The sequence below is a fragment of the Ictidomys tridecemlineatus genome, chromosome 1 (genome assembly GCF_052094955.1).
Source record: "Ictidomys tridecemlineatus isolate mIctTri1 chromosome 1, mIctTri1.hap1, whole genome shotgun sequence".
In the NCBI taxonomy this organism is placed as follows: domain Eukaryota; kingdom Metazoa; phylum Chordata; class Mammalia; order Rodentia; family Sciuridae; genus Ictidomys; species Ictidomys tridecemlineatus.
In genome coordinates this window covers 230,482,807-230,504,086 of record NC_135477.1, presented here as the reverse complement: position 1 = coordinate 230,504,086, position 21,280 = coordinate 230,482,807, and the positions used below count along the sequence as shown (strand labels likewise).

At 31.9% G+C, this 21,280-nt stretch overlaps 1 protein-coding gene across 10 annotated transcripts in view; it reads left to right on the top strand.

The window, feature by feature from the left end:
- Window positions 1-21,280, top strand: part of Cdh18 (cadherin 18) — a 903,781-nt gene that overhangs the window by 860,680 nt on the left and 21,821 nt on the right. For all 10 annotated transcript variants that reach the window (XM_078016885.1, XM_078016863.1, XM_078016854.1 and 7 more), the window contains 2 exons: window positions 5,081-5,202; window positions 14,872-14,989. In XM_078016885.1, coding sequence (XP_077873011.1) covers window positions 5,081-5,202; window positions 14,872-14,989 — 240 coding nt within the window. The remainder of the gene's footprint in view (window positions 1-5,080; window positions 5,203-14,871; window positions 14,990-21,280) is intronic.

Below are 21,280 nucleotides of genomic sequence, written 5' to 3'. Positions count from 1 at the left end.
CTCCACATGCTTTACTAAGAGTATACATCCCCAGTCCTTTTTAACTTCTATTTTGAGTAGAGTCTCACTAATTTGCTGAAGATGACCTCAAACATGCAATCTTGGGCCTCAGGCTCCAGAGTATCCAGGATTATAGGAGTGTGCCACCATACTGAGCAATTTATTAATGATTTTATCTCAGTTTTTATTTTGTCTTGAATTTAAATATGACTTTCATATACAACATTTTAAAGCTACAACTAAAATTAGCAAAATTATCTTTCTTTCCATACACACACATTAAATGAAGACTTTGTTTGTTTGAACTCTTGGTTTCAAAACTTCTTGTTATTTTTTTAAGGAAATTATGGAAACACATTCTTTCATAAACAAAATTTATGCTAACATTTCAAAATGTTCCAGTATTAACTCATAATCACTTTTCAAAAGAGGGAGGATTATTTTGGTTTATAGATATTTTCACAAAAAAATGAAATATGTTCACAAAAGTTTAAGAAACAGAGACCAAAAATATTATTTTTATCTCCATCTTCATACTTATGGGCATTTAAGAAAATTAGTCAAATAAAAATGTGACTTTTAGAACTTTTATTTACTGAAAATTCCTGTTGCAATGTAGATAACATTTTTCTTTTTGAGTAGATTTTCATAAAGAAAATAAATAAACCCTTATTTTGAGAAAATAATGGATATTATATGCATAAGAAAATTGATCTATTTTATTCTTATTCACATTAGAAAGTAAATAATTAGATTAGAAATCACCAAATTCCTTAATAAACTTATACCAGTGAATTGACTTAGATTTCTTTGAGAAGATGCATATGTAAATAATAATGGCTTTGAAGTAAAAGTAAATTAAGCATTTAAGTGATGATTTTTAAGAAAATAATTTGAAAAAAGTAGCTTTAAATTCACTTTCTGTATTCAAAGTCAACAGGTTTAAATCAGGTAAAGTGGAATATTTAGTTGTTCCATCTTCTCTCATAGCCCATTATGCTGGAAAGTACACATAGGCATTCATAACTATTCCCTGTATAAAATTGATAGTTCCTTAATTTATAGAAGATTAATAAAATTTTGCAAAATCATGCTAGGTTTTGGAGCGCAATACCATTTTCACTGCATTTCTGTCTCTACAGGTTCCAATCTGCTATTGTGAGTTCCTATTATATTGGTATTACCTAAAGTATAGTTTATTTATAAATAATATAATTTGTAATTGGGCATGGTGGCACAGACCTGTAATCCCAGTGACTCAGGAGTTTTAGGTAGGACGATTGAGAGTTTGAAGCCAGCCTCAGCAAATTAGCTAGACATACAGTAACTTAGAACCTGTCTCAAAATAAATTTAAATAATAATAATAATAATAATAAAAAATAAAAAGAGCTGGGCATACAACTCAGTGGTACAGTGTTCCTGGGTTCAATAAAATAAACAGAATATTTTGTGCTAGAAATTGCATGTATAAAATTGATCGCATAACATATGTTTTGTTTAGTTTTTCATTTTTTAAATTTTAATATTCAGACGGGGTTAAAATGTATGTTGTGTTCTCTTCTTGGCTTGTAGAGTAAAATTTACATGACCCTTTAATTATTTTTCCAAAATCCAGCTTAGTGAGTCAAATCATTCTTATTCCAGGTTTATAGATGGAAAAAATTAAGGCATTAAAATAATAAATGACTTAACAAAGTATTTGCTCTTCAAGAATACTCTAAATGGGATATATATTTATATTTTTCTGATTTGAGGGTAATTTGTTTATTATTATTATGGCATTGGAGAAGATAATGCTAAATGAAGTCAGCCAATCCCCCCCAAAATAAATGCCAAATGTTTTCTCTCATATAAGGAGGTTGACTCATAGTGGGGTAGGGAGGGAGAGCACGGGAGGATTAGGTTAATTCTAGATAGGGAAGACAGATTGGAGGGAAAGGGAGAGGGTAGGGGATTAGCAAGGATGGTGGAATGTAATGGACATCATTATACAAAGTACATGTATGAAGACTTGAATTTGGTGTCAACATACTTTATATACAAGCAGAAATATGAAAAAATGGTGGTATATGTGTGTATTAAGAATTGTAATACAAAAAAACAGAGTACATGTATAAAGGAATAAATTGGCGTACACATACTTTATATACAGAGATACGAAAAATTGTGCTCTATATTTGTAATAAGAATTGTAATGCATTCCACTGTTGTATTGTATTTAAAAATAATAAAATCAATAAAAGATAAAAAATTATGAAAACTGATTTACAGAAATGAAGTGAGAAAATAAGACTAAAATAACCATAACAGAAATGTTGAATTAAAAACAGAAAAGAAATCCAAATTTAGTCTTACAAATATATTTGACATTCAAGGTAAATAATAGACAAAGTAAATAATAAACAAAGGAATAATAAAATAGACTAAGAAAATAATAGACTAAGACAAAAAGGAACTTCCCAATTCACAAATAAGAATTAACTAATATCATGATTACAAAAAGAATACATGCAGGTAGATTGCATGCAGGTAGATGAATGGTGAGTACAGAGCTACAGTGGGTTTCAGCCCTATTATCCATATTTAAAGCAACATATTTAAATATCATCCTATATTCAGTGACTTGCAGTTAATAATTTTATACCAGTACAATGTTAAACTTGCTCTAACACTCTGTTTGCAAAACTTTCAATGGTTTTCCTGAACAGTGCATGAAGGACTTATGTTGAATCTCTACAAAGTTTGATTAATTGAGGTTCCCCACAAGATTCTGGACTGCAGACACAACTAGTAGTTGTCTAATCCTAAACACTATATCTTTAATCGCTGAGTTGTCTACTAGTAATTGTGCAAAATAACATGATACCAATATAGGAAAAAAGTTGTCAAAATGTGTTTTATTTTTGCATGTGTAAAATAAGCTACACTTTATTATTTTGTTACTATGATAACAAGTTGTATGAAACCACCTCCTGATAAACTTATTCTCCCTCTGACATTTTATGTAGTGCCCTCATTTTTTATCCCTATATTTCCATTTGCAGTGTGTCTGGACTTTGTATTATGTTTCTGTTTGTCCACCCATTGGATGTGATGAGAGTGCCTTATGTTCTAATGTCATATGGCATGTTGGCAGAACACAGAGCAAGCTTTCATCACGCTCCTCTTCTATGAGTCTAAATGGCCTTAGTGTGTATAAATCTTAGAATCAGTTATCAATTCCTATGGACAATTCTCATTGAATTTGTACTATATTACATTGAATGTACACATTCAGCTGGACAGTTGGTCTGAACATATGGTATTTTGTCTTTTAAACAAGAGACATAATATATCTCTTAACATTTTTTAATAATTTTAGTTGTTGGTGGATGCAATACCTTATTTTTCACATTTATTTTTATATGGTGCTGAGGATGGAACCCAGTGCCTCACACATACTAGGTCAGCTCACTACCACTGAGCTACAACCGTGGATGACTTTTTTAGATCTTCTTTAATGAAACTAAGAAAAGTGTTACACATATAGATATCTTACATATTTTATTAGCTTTATTCTTGAATTATTTCAGCTACTCTTAATTAATTCTTGTAGTTTTGCCCCATTAAGAATAATATAAGCTGTATTTCGTTGTTTGTGTTTAGACTTATGGATATTACATTTCATTTCTTGATTTTTGTAACTGTTGTTGAGTGGTTATGTACACACATTTTTTACTACTCCAAACCATTAAATTAATGTATAATTTTTATGTATTAAAAATTTCCTACTTTTCTTCTCTATCTCTCTCTTTTTTATTATTGTTGAATTACATAAGTATTCTTAGAACTAAATGGATCCAGATAGAAGTTTTTAATACATCAGTGCAGTTGACTTACTGTTAGTTCTTTTAATATGTTGATATATCTCTCATTAGTAGAAGTACCCAGTATTAGTATCAAAGTTTTACAAGATACTGATAGCAAATTGTGGAATACTTCCCTTTTCTCTGTGGACAAGTCTGACATTAGTTTTTGCTTTGATTTTAGGTAAAACCATCCAGTTAACATTTTTCTCTGTGAAAAAATTTTCACTCTAAAATTTATTTTCAATAGGTATTATTTATATTATCTATTTCTTTTAGATTTCCCTGTGGAATTTTTTACTATTATTAACATCCTCTGTATAAGTATTCATATGTCACTTTTTCCTGATATTGTTAGTTTTCAGCTTCTTATTTGTGCTTTGATGAATTTCTCAAATTCATGTATTTTATACTGATCTTTTTAATGTATTACTTCTTTGTTATAATTTTGATTTTGTATAATTTTTAGAAGATGATAGAAATATTAGTAATCAAAAAATAAATAGAGTGCAAGTTATTGAGAGATATATTCAAATTTTCTCAAATTAATTCTGAATCTCTAGATTTGACATGTAAAAATAAAACCAACGTTTATCTTTTCCCTTAGATCATAGAATTAATATGCTCACTGAAAAATGAGAAGGCTAAGATTAAGACATATTTAGAAGTATTGGAGATAATATTTTGAAGTTTAACTGTGTTATATGTAGATACCATGCTAAATTCTGATTTGAAGTGTTCTTTATTTTTTCCTGTAACTTAACATTATGTATATTCCCCTATAAAAAGTAAATTATCATTTGTGTAAAGAACTTTCCATTTCTCTGAGTTTATTTAGATTGAGAACTTGAACCTTTTAGAGATTGTGATTTTTCTAACAACTGCTGTGCTTTTCTTAGATTAATGATGAAACCAATTGTTCATCCCTTAGACTCTGACAGCATGCAATGAGTTCTGACAACTTTCTCCCACTCCAGTTCCTGAATAACATGTAATTTCCTTGATATGAAAAAATATCATTTTAGTATTCATGTCATGACTTGGTGTTCATTTTTCATTTTTCTGTAAGTTAATGAGTTCTAGCAAAGAGTGCCTTCATAAAGTTGTCTTTTGCCAAAAGTCTTGCTACAGCATATGGAGCTAGTGACAAGCCACAGTATTAAGGAGATTTGTTTTAAACCAAGCCGCCAAAGTGTGCATGGAAATACTAAATACATCCCTGTGTGTTTTGCAGACAATCCTGATTTGCTGAGCCATGTCACAGTGGGTATTAGAGTTCTGGATGTCAATGACAATCCACCCGAACTTGCCAGGGAATATGATATTGTTGTCTGTGAGAATTCTAAGCCGGGCCAGGTAAGTTAATTGTTTCATTCCTATCATTTAAATGGAAGAAAAATAAGCAGCTTTATTCATATTATTCATAGTTATAATCCCCAAATTCCCCAGTGTAATTTTTGTACTTAGTGCAGATAATTTTATAAAGCTTTATTTTAAGTACCAAATAGATTTTTGGAGAGTCATTGAAAATAAATATTCTCTGCATACTGTAATTCAGAACACTGAACTTATTTGTGCATAGTCCATTCATCATGCCAATAAAATGCATTGAGTGTTTTAGGTATAGCTCTGCACTGAGGAAGAAATATTGAACTCCCCTGTCATAATGAAGCTTAGAGACTGTACTGGGAGAATAGGCTACTTGCTTTACTGTAGAGGATCCAAAGGAGTAACATAGGATGATTGAATGAGGTTAATATTAAAAGTTGTTTTAGGTTGAACAATGTGAAGAGTTGGTATGCACTAATAGGATGTAGACAGTGAAAAAAGAAAACTTGAAGGTAAGACATGGGGCTGGACTTACTGGAGCATTCATTTGAAGTAGTGGAGACACTGAAGGAAGGCTAGTGTAGCTGTGGCACACAGAGATAGGGGGGAGACTAGAAACGGAATTTGCATGCATCTTCTCTGCTGTATTAAAAAAATTGCCGAATCCACAGGTTATAACAAAAAGGTATTTATAACCTCACAGTTTCTGTAGATCAGACACCTATGCATGGCTTGGTTTGGCCCTCACAGGGTCCCACAGGATTGCAATTAAAATATCATGCAGGGCTTTTTTTCTCATCCAAGACTTGAGGATCCCATGTAAACTCCTGTGGTCATTGGCAGTATTCAGTTTTTTTTTTTTTCCAGCTTTATACCTAAGTTTCAGGATTTTTCTTAGCTGTTCAAGCCTTCTCACAATTCTAAGATGCCACCCAGGGTTTCTTGCTGTATAAACTCCCCCAATATAGCCACTTACTTTATTAAGCAAGTAAATGGAATTTCTTAGATTAGTCTGCTAGCAAAATGTCTTATGTATTATAATGTAATAAGCTAAAGATACATTGATATTGTTGCATATTGTTGAATATTTTCTGGTCAAAAGCAAGACAGGTTATATCCTCTTTTATGGTAAAGGAATTGAGGAACCCATTGGTTGTGGGTACCATAAAGTCTATATGACACAGAAAAATCCATAGAAGTAGAAATGTTCTAAGATCATCTGAGAGAGACAGATTTTGTTACTGTCTTGGCAAATCAGAATGTGCATATCATCCCAAATTACTTTAAATCATTTTAAAACTGAAGAAAATATAGTCAAAAATGTATTGCTTTTTATATTTGTGCATGGAGAACAATCAACAGTTAAAATGATCATTACTTATGTAATCAATACTTCCAGAGGATGGAGATAGATAGATTAATAGGTAGACACACAAAGAGATAGACAGACATACATACATCAGAAAGCACCCAGAACCAGAAGCATTTCAGAGACCTCTGATCTGCAACATGAGCAGCAAACTTTTATAGGTCAAACCGAAGTAGGTAGAGAAATCTCTTGATTGGCTAGAGCTAAACAGTTGCCTTCCTTCTGCAGGGTCTGATCAATTTGCTGCCTGTGAGGGGCTGAAACTCAGATATTTGTGATTTCCTTAATTCAATGAGTTGAGAATTATAAAAGTAAGGTTAATGATACCCAGTGTTTTGGCACATGCCCATAATTCCAATTACTTGGGAGGTTGAGGCAGGAGAATTTTAAGTCCAAAGCTAGTTTCAGAAACTTAGTGAGATCCTGTTTCAATATAAAAAAATAAAAAAGGCTACAAAGATAGCTCAGTGGCAGAACATATCTGTGTTCAATCTGAGGTACTGGAAAAAAAATACAATTAATGAAAAAAATGCTAAATATTGAAATTAAAAGTTTAAACTTAAAAATACAATAATTGAAATTATACCTCAATTGTTGATAATAACAGCAAGTTAGACATAGTTTAAGAGAAAACAAATGAAACAGAAAATAGGTCAAACTTAATATCCTTGTTGAAGAATGGAAAGGAAAACAAAGAAAATATAAATAAGAGTCAATATATGGGACATGAACATTTAACATCCATTATTCAATTCTCGGAGTCAAGTAAGAAAGAGAAGATGGGACAGAAGCAATATCTGAGATAACAGTATGGAGGTTTTCTAAACAGACAGAAAACACCAAGTCAAACGCTCAAGTAGCATTGCAGAAAACCAAACAAACAAACTAAGCAAGCTGTCCAGAATGACAAAAATTCCAGGTTTATTCCAATAGAACCTCAGAAAATCAAAAACATCCAGAGATAAAATAAAACATACTACCAATTGAAGGAAGTATTAGAGAAAAACTCCAGGACCTAAGGACCAATATAATCTTAGATTTGACACCAAAAAGTATGATAGACGACAACATTGGTAAATTGGACTTCATTATTGTTGTTGTTGTTATTTTAGTCTGTGAAATAACCTGTTACCAGTATAAAAAGACACATTACAGAGTTGAAGAAAATATTTAAAAATAATGTATCTGTCTAAGAATTAGCATTTAGACAATGAAAATATATTTTTAAAATTGAACAGCTACAATTTAATAACACAATTTGAAAGTGGGGAAAATGTATGAACAGACATTTCACAAAAGATATATGGCAATAGGAATGTAAAAAGTTGTTGAAAAGCATTAGTAATTAGGTAAATATAAGTTGAAGACACAATGAGTGATCATCACCTTTCAGAAGAGCTAAACTTTAACAAATGCCTGTGAGATGTAGAAAAATTAGATCACTCATACATTGCTGGTGGAAGTGTAAAGTGGTTCTGCTTCTCTGGAAAACATTTTGACAGTTTGTTAGGAAACAAAACATTGCAATTGACACACAGCCAAGCAACTTTGTCCTCAGGCATTTCACCCACATAAACGAAGACTATTGTTCATACAACACAGTTTACATAAGTATATATAGAACATTTATGTCTAATATTTTTCCTTTATACCCACACATAAATACTCTTCTCAGGATGAATTACTCTAAAAGATTAGGGGCAATGATTATAGCAATTTATGAACATTTCAAGAAATCAGAAAAGGAGGAAAATATTTTTGTACTAATTTTTAATGAATATGTAAATAATCTATGATGTCATGAACATAATTTATGACAACATAAGCATAATTTTAGTATCAAAAGCTGAAATACAATCTGACTTTACATCAGTGACCATATATATAAATATTTCAAATAAAATGTACACAAATCAAATAAACCAAAAATTGTTACTTAAAATCAGTGGAAAACCAAAGCTCAATAGGTCACTATAAAGTATTTAACAAATTTCAACACTCATTATTAATAATAACAAAGCAACAACAACAATAGCTCTAATGCTGCTAAACACTGTTTCAGTTTTTTATGTGAAATTGACACAATTGCTGAGTACAGCATCAAAATGAAGATATTACTTATATTTTTAAACTACAATTAGAAAATAAATTTCTATACTGTATTAGTTAACAGCATGTTAACAAACAAAACAGCTAAGAATAAATGCTACCATTTCAAGATGCAATAAGTCCTTACAAAGATCAACCTTTAAATTTAGATCCTCAGTACTTCCTCTTTTGCTCCAATTAGAGCAAGCTACATTCCATGCTCGTATAATTATGTCAAAACATACCCTAATATTATGTATAACTAAGAGAAACTAAGAAAGGTTGAAATATTAAAAAAAAAAAAAGCTTAGGTCCTTACCCTCAATGAATATCTCATTGGTTCGTATGTCAGAGATCTAAAAATTGGTAAATTTTTTGAATATGATATAAAGAATCAAGTATAAGGGCTGGGGTTGTGACTCAGAGGTAAAGTGCTTGCCTAGCATGTGTGAGGCACTGGGTTTGATCCTCAGCACCACATAAGAATAAATAAAACTATCGTGTGCACCTACAACTAAAAAATATATTTTTTGTTTTTTTAAAGAATCAAGTATAGGTTAATGTTCACATCAGGAGTTCTTAGGCATTTTTCTTATTGAAATATTTAGCTATGTATAAATAGACTGCTTTTCCCCCAAGATCATTTCAGTGTCATGTATGTTCTTGTACCATGATGCAGCTAATGCTTGCTGGTATATAGCCACCATTGGAGACTGCTGAAAATCTGAGCAAATGGTATCTTGCCCTACCTCCTTTTTCAGTTGTTACTTTTTTCTGTGTATTTGAACAAATGTTTCCAAATTTAGACTATTGGCTCAGTTTTCTGGCCTGTGATACTGACTTTGTTGGCCCATCATCTTGGCTACTTCTGTCTCTGAAAGTTCACTTTGTCATTATCTCTAGGACATGTCCTTTCTGAAAGTTACCTCTCCAGTTTGAGTCTTCTGTTTTACTCTTCACGTTGAAGGCCTCAGCTATGTGGCATTTCTGAGAGAATTTTATATAGCATAGAAAAGTGCTTTCTTCATCTCTAAACTGAAGACAATTGTCAGAATTTTAGGGCTTCCCTAAGCCTAAAATTCTATGAGTTTATGACTAAATAAATTTCAATTTTCAAAAAATATGAGTTACATTATTACATGAAAGCCATAATAATTTTGGGAAAGAACTATGCCATAACCTGCTTATCTTTGTTAGTACTCATTGATCATGGTGTAGTTATTTCACAAACCATTGTTTGAAATTCTTCACTATTCTTATTCTGCATCTTTCTTTGGATATTTATTATTGGTTTTAAGAGAGTTATCACAAGGCTTAGCACCTCTAAATTCTAATATATTTTGATAAAATTTTGTGGTTACTATTTTAGCCACCAATTTTGCCCTTCACATTTTAGAATGTTCTTATGTGAGTATAATTAGATTTGTGTGTGTGTGTGTGTGTGTGTGTGTGTATGCTAGAAATTGAACCCAAGAGGGGCACTTTTTATTTTTATAATTTTTATTTTTATTTTGAGACTAGGTCTTACTAATCTGCTTAGGTCCCAATAAATTGCTGAGGCTGGCCTGGAACTTAACGATCGTCCTCCCTCAGGCTCCAGAATTGCTCGATTATAGGCATACACCATGATCCAGGCTACAATTATGTTCTTTGTATTGTTGCCTTAACAATTATTTTTAACGTTTTACATCAAAATAAAATTGTAATTTGATGTAAAAGAATCATTTTAAAATATTGCTTTTAATGGCTACATTTAAACAAATCATTATCAATATATGTAGCTTTGTTATTAACACATTGCAGAAGAAAATGGTCTGCATCTTTCTAATGTTTAATTTTATAGACTTTGATTCCTTCAACCTTATGTTAACAGCATTTTTGGAAGAAATGTGTTTTGACTTCATGTGTTTTGATGCAGAGTTGGGATAGGAAATGGTTTAAACAATGATTTCTGAAATAAGATTTTAAAGTGGGTTTGCATTGCCCAACTGTACAACAAATCTTCTTTCTCTGACAATGGCTTTCAGAGTCGCAGATATTTCTATTATGAATGCTGTACATCTAATCCATCACTGTGTTGCCATGGCAAAGAGATTGGCCTTTTATGAAAGTTACCACTACATATAACAACAGACTTCAGGTCAACTCAGATGTCAATGTAGACAGTAAATGATAGTTCTCAGAGTTAATGTATCTTCCCATTCTGGAAAAAAATCTTTTAAGTACTTTTCCTGAAGTAATATTAAAAAATAATGCCACATGTGCATGAAATTTGCAATGGCTTCCTAAAGTAGAGTGTTTCTTTAAGGTATACCAAATATGCCTAAGTGAGAAACATTAAATAAGAGAGTCCTTTCTCATATATGTGTTAAGTTTTATCTGTGCTCTTTTTTACTTTTCATTAGAAAGAAGCTCTGAAAATATTACATGAAAATCATTTTATTATATGATAATAACTGCTGCTACTTTACGTATAATTTTATCAACTATGTAACTTTGTATAAAAAAATAAGCCAGGTAAATAAAACTTTTATAAAGTATAAATAAGAGATCATTGAAGTCACAGAAATTCATATTCTTATTTAATAAATTTATACAGAATCTATTCAATATTATATTATAAAGCAAACTCATTGATTAAATTTAGAAACGATATTGTATACTCCCTAGAACAGAACATTATAGTACTTAAATTTATAACACTTATTTTTATTTCTAATACAATACTCTATACTCTCACACTATTGGATTGTGGAAAATAAATTTAAAAAAAAATCACATTTACTAAGATTATTATCAATTTATTTCCTGTTTATTGTTTATAAATCTGAACTATCAATTTGATTTTCCCTCTTTGACTTTGAAAAGTAGACTAAATGTGTGACTCTACATCTGTTATACCATTCTAAATAATCAAATTATTATAATATGTATTAATTAGATCATGAGTATGTATTAGGAAATTTTGGGGTGACGTTCAAAGAAATGAAAATAAAATATGAAATTTTAAGGCATTTCAGGTTACCAAGTAATTTTACAGAGAGCACAGGTATCACAATGTGCATAAATTACAACTCTGGTAACAAAAGATCCTAATCATAGAGAATTGGCAATTATCTAGGTATCTCTCAGAGGTTTAAATCTTCTAAAATCACAAACATGCAAATTTTCCATGTATATTTTCTGTAAAATGTCTGAAATAATAATAACACAAATCCTGCTTTCTTAATGAAATGAAGAAGGCAATTCATAAAACAGAAAAGTTGAATATGATATCTCAGACCAAGAGAATATCTCAGGATTCAGGACAAAAGCAGACCTAGCATTTCAGGCTTTTGAAAACATTTTGCAGAAATGTTAAGTTTAAAAATTTAACTTACATGACCATTCATTCTACAAATGTTAATGATGAATGGGATATTCTAAAGCAAAATGTAGTAATTGAAACATTGTTTCTTATGTTAAAGGGACTGGGGATTTGTTTCTCTAGGAGAACAGATCTGTTTTAAGCACACTCCCTATTAGGTTCAGATGTGAATGGTCTATATGTATCTGTATAAGAATGGAAGGATGCTTTGGTAAAGATCACACACACACACACACAAACTCCAATATTAAAAATGTAATATAAATTATATCAGTCTACCATATTGAATAATCTCACATTTGTAAAAACATTAGGAAAACATTTAAATATTTATAAACTAATGGATAGAAAAGGAAACAATACCAAAGACCTAAAAACAGCATACTACAGGGACACAGCCACATCAATGTTTATAGCAGCACAATTCACAATAGCTAGACTGTGGAACCAACCTAGGTGCCCTTCAATGGATGAATGGATAAAACAAAAATGTGGCATATATACACAATGGAATATTACTCAACACTAAAAAATAACAAGATCATGGCATTTGCAGGGAAATGGATGGCATTAGAGCAGATTATGCTAAGTGAAGTTAGCCAATCCCTAAAAAACAAATGCTGAATGTCTTCTCTGATATAAGGGAGGTGACTCAAAATGGGGTAGGGAGGAAGAGCCTGAGAAGAAGATTACCTCTAGATAGAGAAAAGAGGTGGGAGGGAAAGAGAGGGAGAAGGGGAATTTCATGGAAGATGGAAGGAGACACTAATTGTTACACAGAATACATGTATGACAAAGTGAGGAAAAAGAAAAGAAATAATTGTGTCACATTCGATTGGGTAGAGAGAAGTGATGGGAGGGGAGCAGAGGGGAGGGAAAGGAGGGAATGGAAGAACAGCAGAATAAAATAGACATTATTATTGCTGTGGGTATATATGTGACTGCATGACCAATGTGATTCTGCAACCTGTACACTCAGAAAAATAAGAAATTATACCCCATCTGATTCAAATGTATGATATGTCAAGATCATTGTACTTTCATGTGTAAATAATTAAAACAAATTACAAAAAAAGAAAAGAAAAGAATACTACACATGTGATAGCAAGGAATGTAAAACAGCTCATTCCCTCTGAATTATTTGTTCTCCATCAACATCTCTGTGATCTATTCTGGGATAAGAAGTGAATTTGCAAATGCATCTTCATGCTATAATGTGTCATAGAGAAAACAGGACGGCAAGTTGCAGAAACACAATGAATGAGGAGAAGGGCATGGAAGGATGCTTCTTTATGAAACAAGGGAAAACGGAGAGAAATCGATGTGTTTCTGCATGTGTATATGTGTATGCTGGTATGTACCACTGTGGGCCATAGGGATGGGGTAAGAGAGTTATGTTTGCTTTAAATAAGTGTATTTATTTAACTCTGAAAACAAATTAGACAAATTGATTTTGTCTTTATTTCAATCATATACTAATTAACTGATGTGCAGAGAATGTAAGTACAGCTCTCAGTTGGCAGGGCACTCTGAACTCTATTTGAAGCTTTTCATGCACTTGAGGAAAATGGTCAGATTGTATCTGATTACCCATCATACATTCTCCTACTCAGAGGCAAAACAAATGGGAAAAGATCTACCTAGAGAGTAGTTGCTCTTTAAATGGAAGAAGAAAGTTCACCATCAACAACATGAAGCTTTCGGCTTCAAAATGTGCAGGAGTGAGTCTTGGGACATGTGGAAGAGGTGATCCCTTCCATATCTGGAAGCACTTGGTGATGGTCATTTCCTGAGCACAAATGCCTTTTCTGTTTTCCATCCCCTGATCACTCTTCTGAAGTACTTTTTCATGCCTTCATCTTCTTCTAACTAATTGCCTCAATATGTGGAGAAGATTTGGGTTTCAACAGTCACAATGTTAGGTGAATTATTTACACTGTAAAGTATTTAAATTGGATAAAATAATTTACATTTCATAAGCAGAAAATATAAACTTATAGTTTTCTTTTTCCTCTCTTTGTTTTTAATTTGTCAAATGCATGGCAGGAAAAAAAAATAAGGAGACACATAAATGTTTAGGATACAAAATTTTAAAAGAGAGAAATATTGTTTTGTTTTTTTGCTTGGGTATTTGTTTTTTTCAAACTACAATGGCCACAGCTACTAGAATTTGCTTTGATCTTGTACCACTAGAAATGATTTATTTATATACTCTAATTTAGTGTTCTCCTTAAGGTGCGCTGAATCCAGATTTCAGATTTGTTTTCTCTTGACCACTAAAGAAGAGAGGTTCTTGATAAATCACCAAGGGTTCTGATTTTGCCTCTGCCACTATTCCAGAGATTTGGGACACAGCATGATATTTATGAGACTCTGATTGTTCACCAATAAAGTACAGGAATTGTATCAAGATCTCAAAGGCCTTGCAATATACTTAAAAAAAATTAAGCATACACTGCTTTTGTAATTACAGATAGAAACCCACATATACTGAAAGGCCGTTCTACAACAACACTGGGGTGTTTATTTTTGTGCAAACAATGCTTTACATCTCCCTAAACAGGCATTCACACAAAACTTTACATCTAATTGGCCCCAAGGTATTATGAGTGTTAACAAATATTTTAAAGTATCTGTATTCTGGTAGAAAAAAAAACTCTGTAAATGAATATAAATTATAATATTTTTTCCTTCTAAAATCCAGTTCAATGGAGACAAAAGTAATTGGTGCTTTCATGAGTTTAACTTTAAACAATTGATTTGGAAAAATAATCTTTAAAAATCCTTGTAACAGCTAAAATTATATGACATAATTAAAACCAAGGGAATAAGCCAAATTAAATTTACTATTTAGTATGCTTCTCTTCTTTAGGTTATTCATACCATCAGTGCCACAGATAAAGATGATTTTGCCAATGGACCAAGGTTTAACTTCTTTCTCGATGAACACCTATCTATCAACCCAAACTTCACCCTTAAGGACAATGAAGGTGAACATAAATATAATTTTTTTTCTGTGTGTTTTTTGCTATGACTTAATATGGAAGATGCCTGATTAGTTTTTCTTTATTCTTATATACCCACAAACAGCTTGAAAATCAGCATTCAGTGTTGAGTTGATGTTAATGTGTTATGATCTGTGAATAGCTTGTATTTAAAATTGAGCCATATGTACAAATAGCTTTCTTTGAATTTATTCAGAAGCATTCCTTTAAACAAGAAATACACAAGTAATATGCTCTTGGGCAAATTTTAAGAGAAATCTTAGCTGACAAAAATGTTTATGCGAGTTGCTGCAACTGCTAGGAGGTAAAAAATATTTAAATTAGAAAAAATGAAAAATATGTTCTAGAGACAGTTATGAATGGAAATGCAATGTTTGAAATCATCTATATTAGCAAAGCTATCAGGAAATATATGCAGGGGGAAATTATATTTCCTTTTGTTATTAGGAACATTTTCCAGAGTATGGGTGAAAATATGCATAATTGTGAGGTGTTATGGAAGTTTTAAAAATCATTTTTGTTTAATATTCTGTATTGAGGGGAGAAAGAAATACCATAATTTAGTTACTAAGAAGATTCATCATTATTTGGATATTTTATTTGGTGGATTCCTCCATCTAGACAAATAATAAGCCATTCAGTTTGTTTAGCTTTCTAATTAGCATCAACATTGTCCTCCAAATTAACTTTTATCATGTTTTTTTTTTCTTTTTTCCATGCTGGGGATTGAATGCAAGGGCACTTTTTTACTTACATATGTATTTATTTATTTAGTTAGTTTAAGACATAGTCTTGCTAAGTTGCTTAGGGTCTTGCTAAATGGCTGAGGCTTGTCTCCAACTTGTGATCCTTCTATCTTAGGATTCCCAGTCTCTGGGAGTACAGGCATGCACCACCATACCTACTGATCATATTAATCTGCATGTACTATTGAGATTTAATAATTGCCTCAAATTGACATGAAGGAAAAATGCTACATAAATTGTAGAATCAACATTTAATTTTCTTTTGGTACACTTCTACGAAAGCATTTTTGCCATTATCCTTGAGTGTCTTTAAATTTTTCTAATGAGTATATACTACAATGTGAATGCAGCCATAGGGTTCATATGAAATACACATCTTCATTGTCTCTCCCATTTTAAGTAGCCTCATGTTCTTCTCTGCTTATAAATATATATATTTGCGTAGGATAAATTGCTTTCAAATCACCATTGTAAATTTACTTACATCTGAACATCCTATGTTATAATCCACACATGTTTAGTATATAAACGTGAATTTTAAAAAAAAAATTCAGATTTTCCTGCATTCCAAATAATTAGACAATTGTAGGTAGTATTTAACTTTCTGCCTTAGTAGACTGAAATCATATTCCTTCAAACTATGCACTCATTGTTGAAAGGATATATATGTGATTTCTTAAGCAACTATTTTGTTCAAGCAAATGAATGCTTAAACTGGTTAATCTTTTTCAAGTAAGAGGAGCCTGTCGATGGTTGTATAAAGATGTTTTAAAATATTTTTTAAAAATATTTTATAGCTTTTGAGGGTTCAATAAATTATAAATAATAAACAATTTACCTTCAGTAGGGAAAAACAGCAATTCTCTTTAAAAATTGTATTAATGCATAGTTTAAAATGTGATTGAGCAAAATGTCTTGGTTGCACTATAAAAGCTCAACTGCTTAACCTCTTGAGCCTCAGTTGTGACATGGATTATTCATAATTAGAAATACTTCTAAGTCACCTTACAAGAATTAATTGTGTATAAATGAATTAGAATATTATAGTTTATTCACAAAGAAGACAATTATTAATAATAGTGTAAAATATTCAAATTAGAAATCCAATACTCCTGGAACTGGGGTGCTTGAGCATTATATTATATGAATTCATAGACATTCACATGCCCCTAGAACATAAAATTCAGTCCAGAAGGAAAAAATACTTAAGACCATTATGTTTTTGAGCCTACTGCTTAAATTTTGAAATGAAAGTGCATATTCAGAGACACAAAAGAAAGCACACACAGTCCCCAAGCCAGGGCATCTAATCAGAAAGCTATAATTTAGCAACATATCCAAATACTATATGGAAAGGATGAGGGAAGAAACACAGATATATCCAAACAAGAGAGAAAGAAATGTATATTCCTGTGTATGATAAAGATGAAGAATTTTAATTTTCAATAGGGAGTTAGATTAAAAAATATATATCAAAAAATAAATTCACTCTAAGTAACAAAGATACACATAAGTGAAAAGCATTTCAATAGAAATATTTAGTGTTCTGAAAATAAAAAAAGAAAATAAAGAAATAATATCTTTATTCAAAGAAAAAGGAATTAGCTGGGCACAACTATAATCCAAACTACTTGGGAAACTAAGGCAGGAGTACCACTAGTTCCAGGCCAGCCTCAGCAACTTAGCAAGACCCTGTCACAAAAAGTAAAATAAAATAAAAAACGTTGTGGATGTACCTCATTGACACAGAGCCATCAAAACAAACATACAAACAAAAACAAATCAGAAATTCTTTAGATAAAATGAGAATAATAATAGAAGACAAATATATGTATAAATAATTGGAAAATATTTATCAAAATAGGAATAAAGTTTCTAAATGTATTGTAAACTATATAAAACTACATGGAGAAGGATATAGAAATTTAGTGTTTTACATATATATATATATATATATATAAAATCATTTTAATGCTAAATTATCATGTGTGTATAAGTATACATATTTTGATGATATATGCATGTGCATGTATACATAGCCTATATATCAATTATAACCATATTCATTAAATATTTAGGAATTATGCATAACTAAGTAAATACTTAATAAATTTGAAATATATGGTTAGGAATAATACAGATGAAATTCAGAGATGTGGTTAACTGTGGGTGGAAATGAGAAGTGAAATCAGGTGGATAGTAAAATATTTATGCAATGTCTTATTTTTCTGAGACATATCTAAACAAAAGTGGCATTATAATATATATAAAGTTTGAGTGGTAGTATTTTCTTTTAATTTCTGTATGAGTGAAAAGTTCAACTAAAATAACTAAAGCATCTTTGTAGCACAAAATAGGAACTCGCTTACTCAACTAGTGTGAACCTGAACACTATTTATGTCAGTTTCTCTAAGTGTTGATCTCTTCACACGTATAGTCAGGATCTATTTCCTGTCCTCAAAAACATCTCATGTGATACAGTGATCACACATGGAATGGTACAGAGAATAAGCATGATGCACAGTAAGAACAGATATGTGCCTGTTCTGGAATAAGATGAGTGAAATTTATCAGACCAAAGGCAATGGCTAAAAGTTTTAGACAAGAGATTGAAAGTCAAAAGGTCCTAAGGTGGGAAAAAAACACGGGAGTAGACCAGGATTAAAATCTCACATGATGTCAACAGCTACAGAAAGTGGACATAAAATTAAGAGGTGGTGAAAGGGGCAGGCTGTCGTCACTTTCACAGTTTCTTAGACTATGGAAATAAATCTTCCAGTCTTCTCCATTTTTATGATTTCAATCATAACTGCATGGAAAGTAAGAAAACTATTTAAGGGAAACACTGTAATTTGCTGTGTCATGCCTTAAGCCTGGAAGACTTTCCTCTTCGTGAATCACAGTGCCACAAGTTCTTAAAATGTTTATATCCTCTCCTCAGAGTGCTGGTATGAGACAACAATTTTCCATAGTTGGTGTGTTAGTCATCTTTCCTATTTCTGTGACCCAAAGACCTGACAAGAACAATTTTAGAGGAGTCAAAATTCTTTTTGGGTCTCAGTCCATAGATGGCTGTCACCATTCCTAGGGTTTCAAGGTGAGGCAGAACATTTTAATGGAAGAGTGTGGAGGAGGGGAGCACCTCTGAACATGGTGACTAGGAAGGAGAGAGAGAGAGAGAGAGAGAGAGAGAGAGACAGAGAGAGAGAGAGAGAGAGAGAGAGAGAGAGAGAGAGAGAGAGAGAGAGAGATCCTCTCAATAAAGACAAATATATACCCCAAAGGCACACCCCAGGGAACACAGTCTCGGCTACACCCTACCTACCTACAGTTACCACCTAGTTAATCCCTATCAGGTGATTAATGTACTGATTAGGTTAAATCATTCATAATCCAATTCTTTTACCTCTAAACTGTCCTTATTCAATCACACACAAGCTTTTGGAGGACATTGCACAACTAAACCATAAATCCTGGCATTCATCCTTTTCTGCCTTGCAAGCAAGAGCATTAATTACCCTTTGGTTCTAGACTACAGCTTCTAAAATATCTGTGTAATAAATAGCCCTGGAAGGTATGGGATGACTTTTAGGAACAGAGAATATTTTTATTTACTCTGTAGTTGAATGAGGATAAGGACTTCTTTGAAACACGTTTTGGGCATGTTTGTTTGCAGTTCATTACAAATGTTCTATGATTTCCAAACTCAAGGTTCTTTAGCTGGCATACAAACTCACGTGTGTACACAGTGTTCCTGGACTCTTGCACCTCACTATTTTCACCCTAGATTGCTAGGAAATTTATATGAACAAGTGTCTATGCTGTTGATGTGGACATGAGGAAAAATTCCTTCATCTCTGCTCCAGGAACATGTGTTTTCCCCAGACCCCTTAAATTATGGTAGGTTAATTATTAGCTTGAGAGTCTGAAAAAAATCTCAGATAAGACCTTTCACAATTATTAATACATCATTGAACTAAACTGTACTAGAAACTTCTATAAAAGCATCTATTTATTTATAGCTTATTAATATGTGTATACTATGCTAATTCCAGAGGCAAACATTTAGAGTATTTATGCCTAGTAACAATAAGGTAGCTAATTTCTTCACACCAACTAAAAAGATTTTCATCCATGTAAACCCTGACAGTATTCCCTGTCAGAACAACTTGCAAAATACCCAAAATTAAAAACAACATTTCATATTTTTCTAGATCTTTCCTCTCCCCATTAGATCTTTCCTGCCTTATGTTTTCTACCTCATTAATTTGGAACCTACAAATTTATCTTAACTTTGCAGAACAAAAGTCTTCTTAAATGTTCCATCTTGTTTATAAAAAAAAAATTTCTCTATTTTGGGCCTAGTTTTTATTACTCACTGTGACATATGCTGGGAGTATATTGGTAGAAACACCAGCATGGAGCTAATGATTTACTTAAAGACGCAGGAGTCCTACCAGAGAAAATATATCCACTCAAAAAAAATGTGATCCAAATAGTGCTTAGCCAGATAGTATTTTTTTTTTTTTACTTTTTTCTACAAAAAATTGGGGAACTTTTTCTTTTTCATTTTTTTCCCTGTGTTTAGTGCATTATTCTTGTGATTTTTAACAACAATTGTTAGACTATTCTAATCCTTGTAGCATATCTGTGTTTGGTGGGTGAATGTGGAAGGGAGACAGAACTCAGATATATAGTCTTCATTCTTGATGTGTCTAATTACTTGCAGTAATTAATTGAAACTGGCTAATCATGGAGAACAGAAATTTATTCCTCAAAATTGTGGAGACTGGTGTATGGTTAGGGAGCAGTCTCTGCTTCCGAGATTAGACTTGATTATTTCATCCTCTATAGGAAAAGAATTCTGTCCCTCACATGGCAGTAGGGCAGAAGAGAAAGAGCCCACACAGCAAGCTGCTTTTATTGTGGCATTAATTCACTCATGGGAAATGGATCCACCTACCTCCTGGTAATATCACCACCCAACACTTTCTTGCTCTGGTGCCCAAGTTTTCAACACCTGAATGTTAGGGCAGAGATGACCAAGCCTTAGCACTAGAAGAAGCTTAAATGCTAGTGTATTTCTGTAGAGAATATTCATTGTTTATTCTTATAAACAAGCATAGAAGGGATTTTCACTTTTATCCAATCAGAGTCTGAACTGAGTCAAGGATGATTTGCAATTCTGTTTAGATGAAGTTTATCCTTGCTTTGTTCCTGTTCCTGGAGCATGCCGCTCTAGGACTCTTTACTAAGAGTGTGCTTGTTGTCATCCCTAACTTTTACCATTGTTTGTTCAACAGCAAGATATAACACTATACTTTTTTTTTCTTCTTCAAAGTGTTTCAGCTAAACTTTTTTTTCTTAAACTTTTAATTTAAAAAAAATATGTTTTAGAAAAAAATCTGCCTTGTATTCAGATAAGAGACCCACTGGTTTACAATTTGGTTCCAAATCCAAGAAACTTCCAAATGCTCTTCTAGTTTCTGTCTCAGTACGTAACCCCAATCTCTCATTAGTTATTAGTATA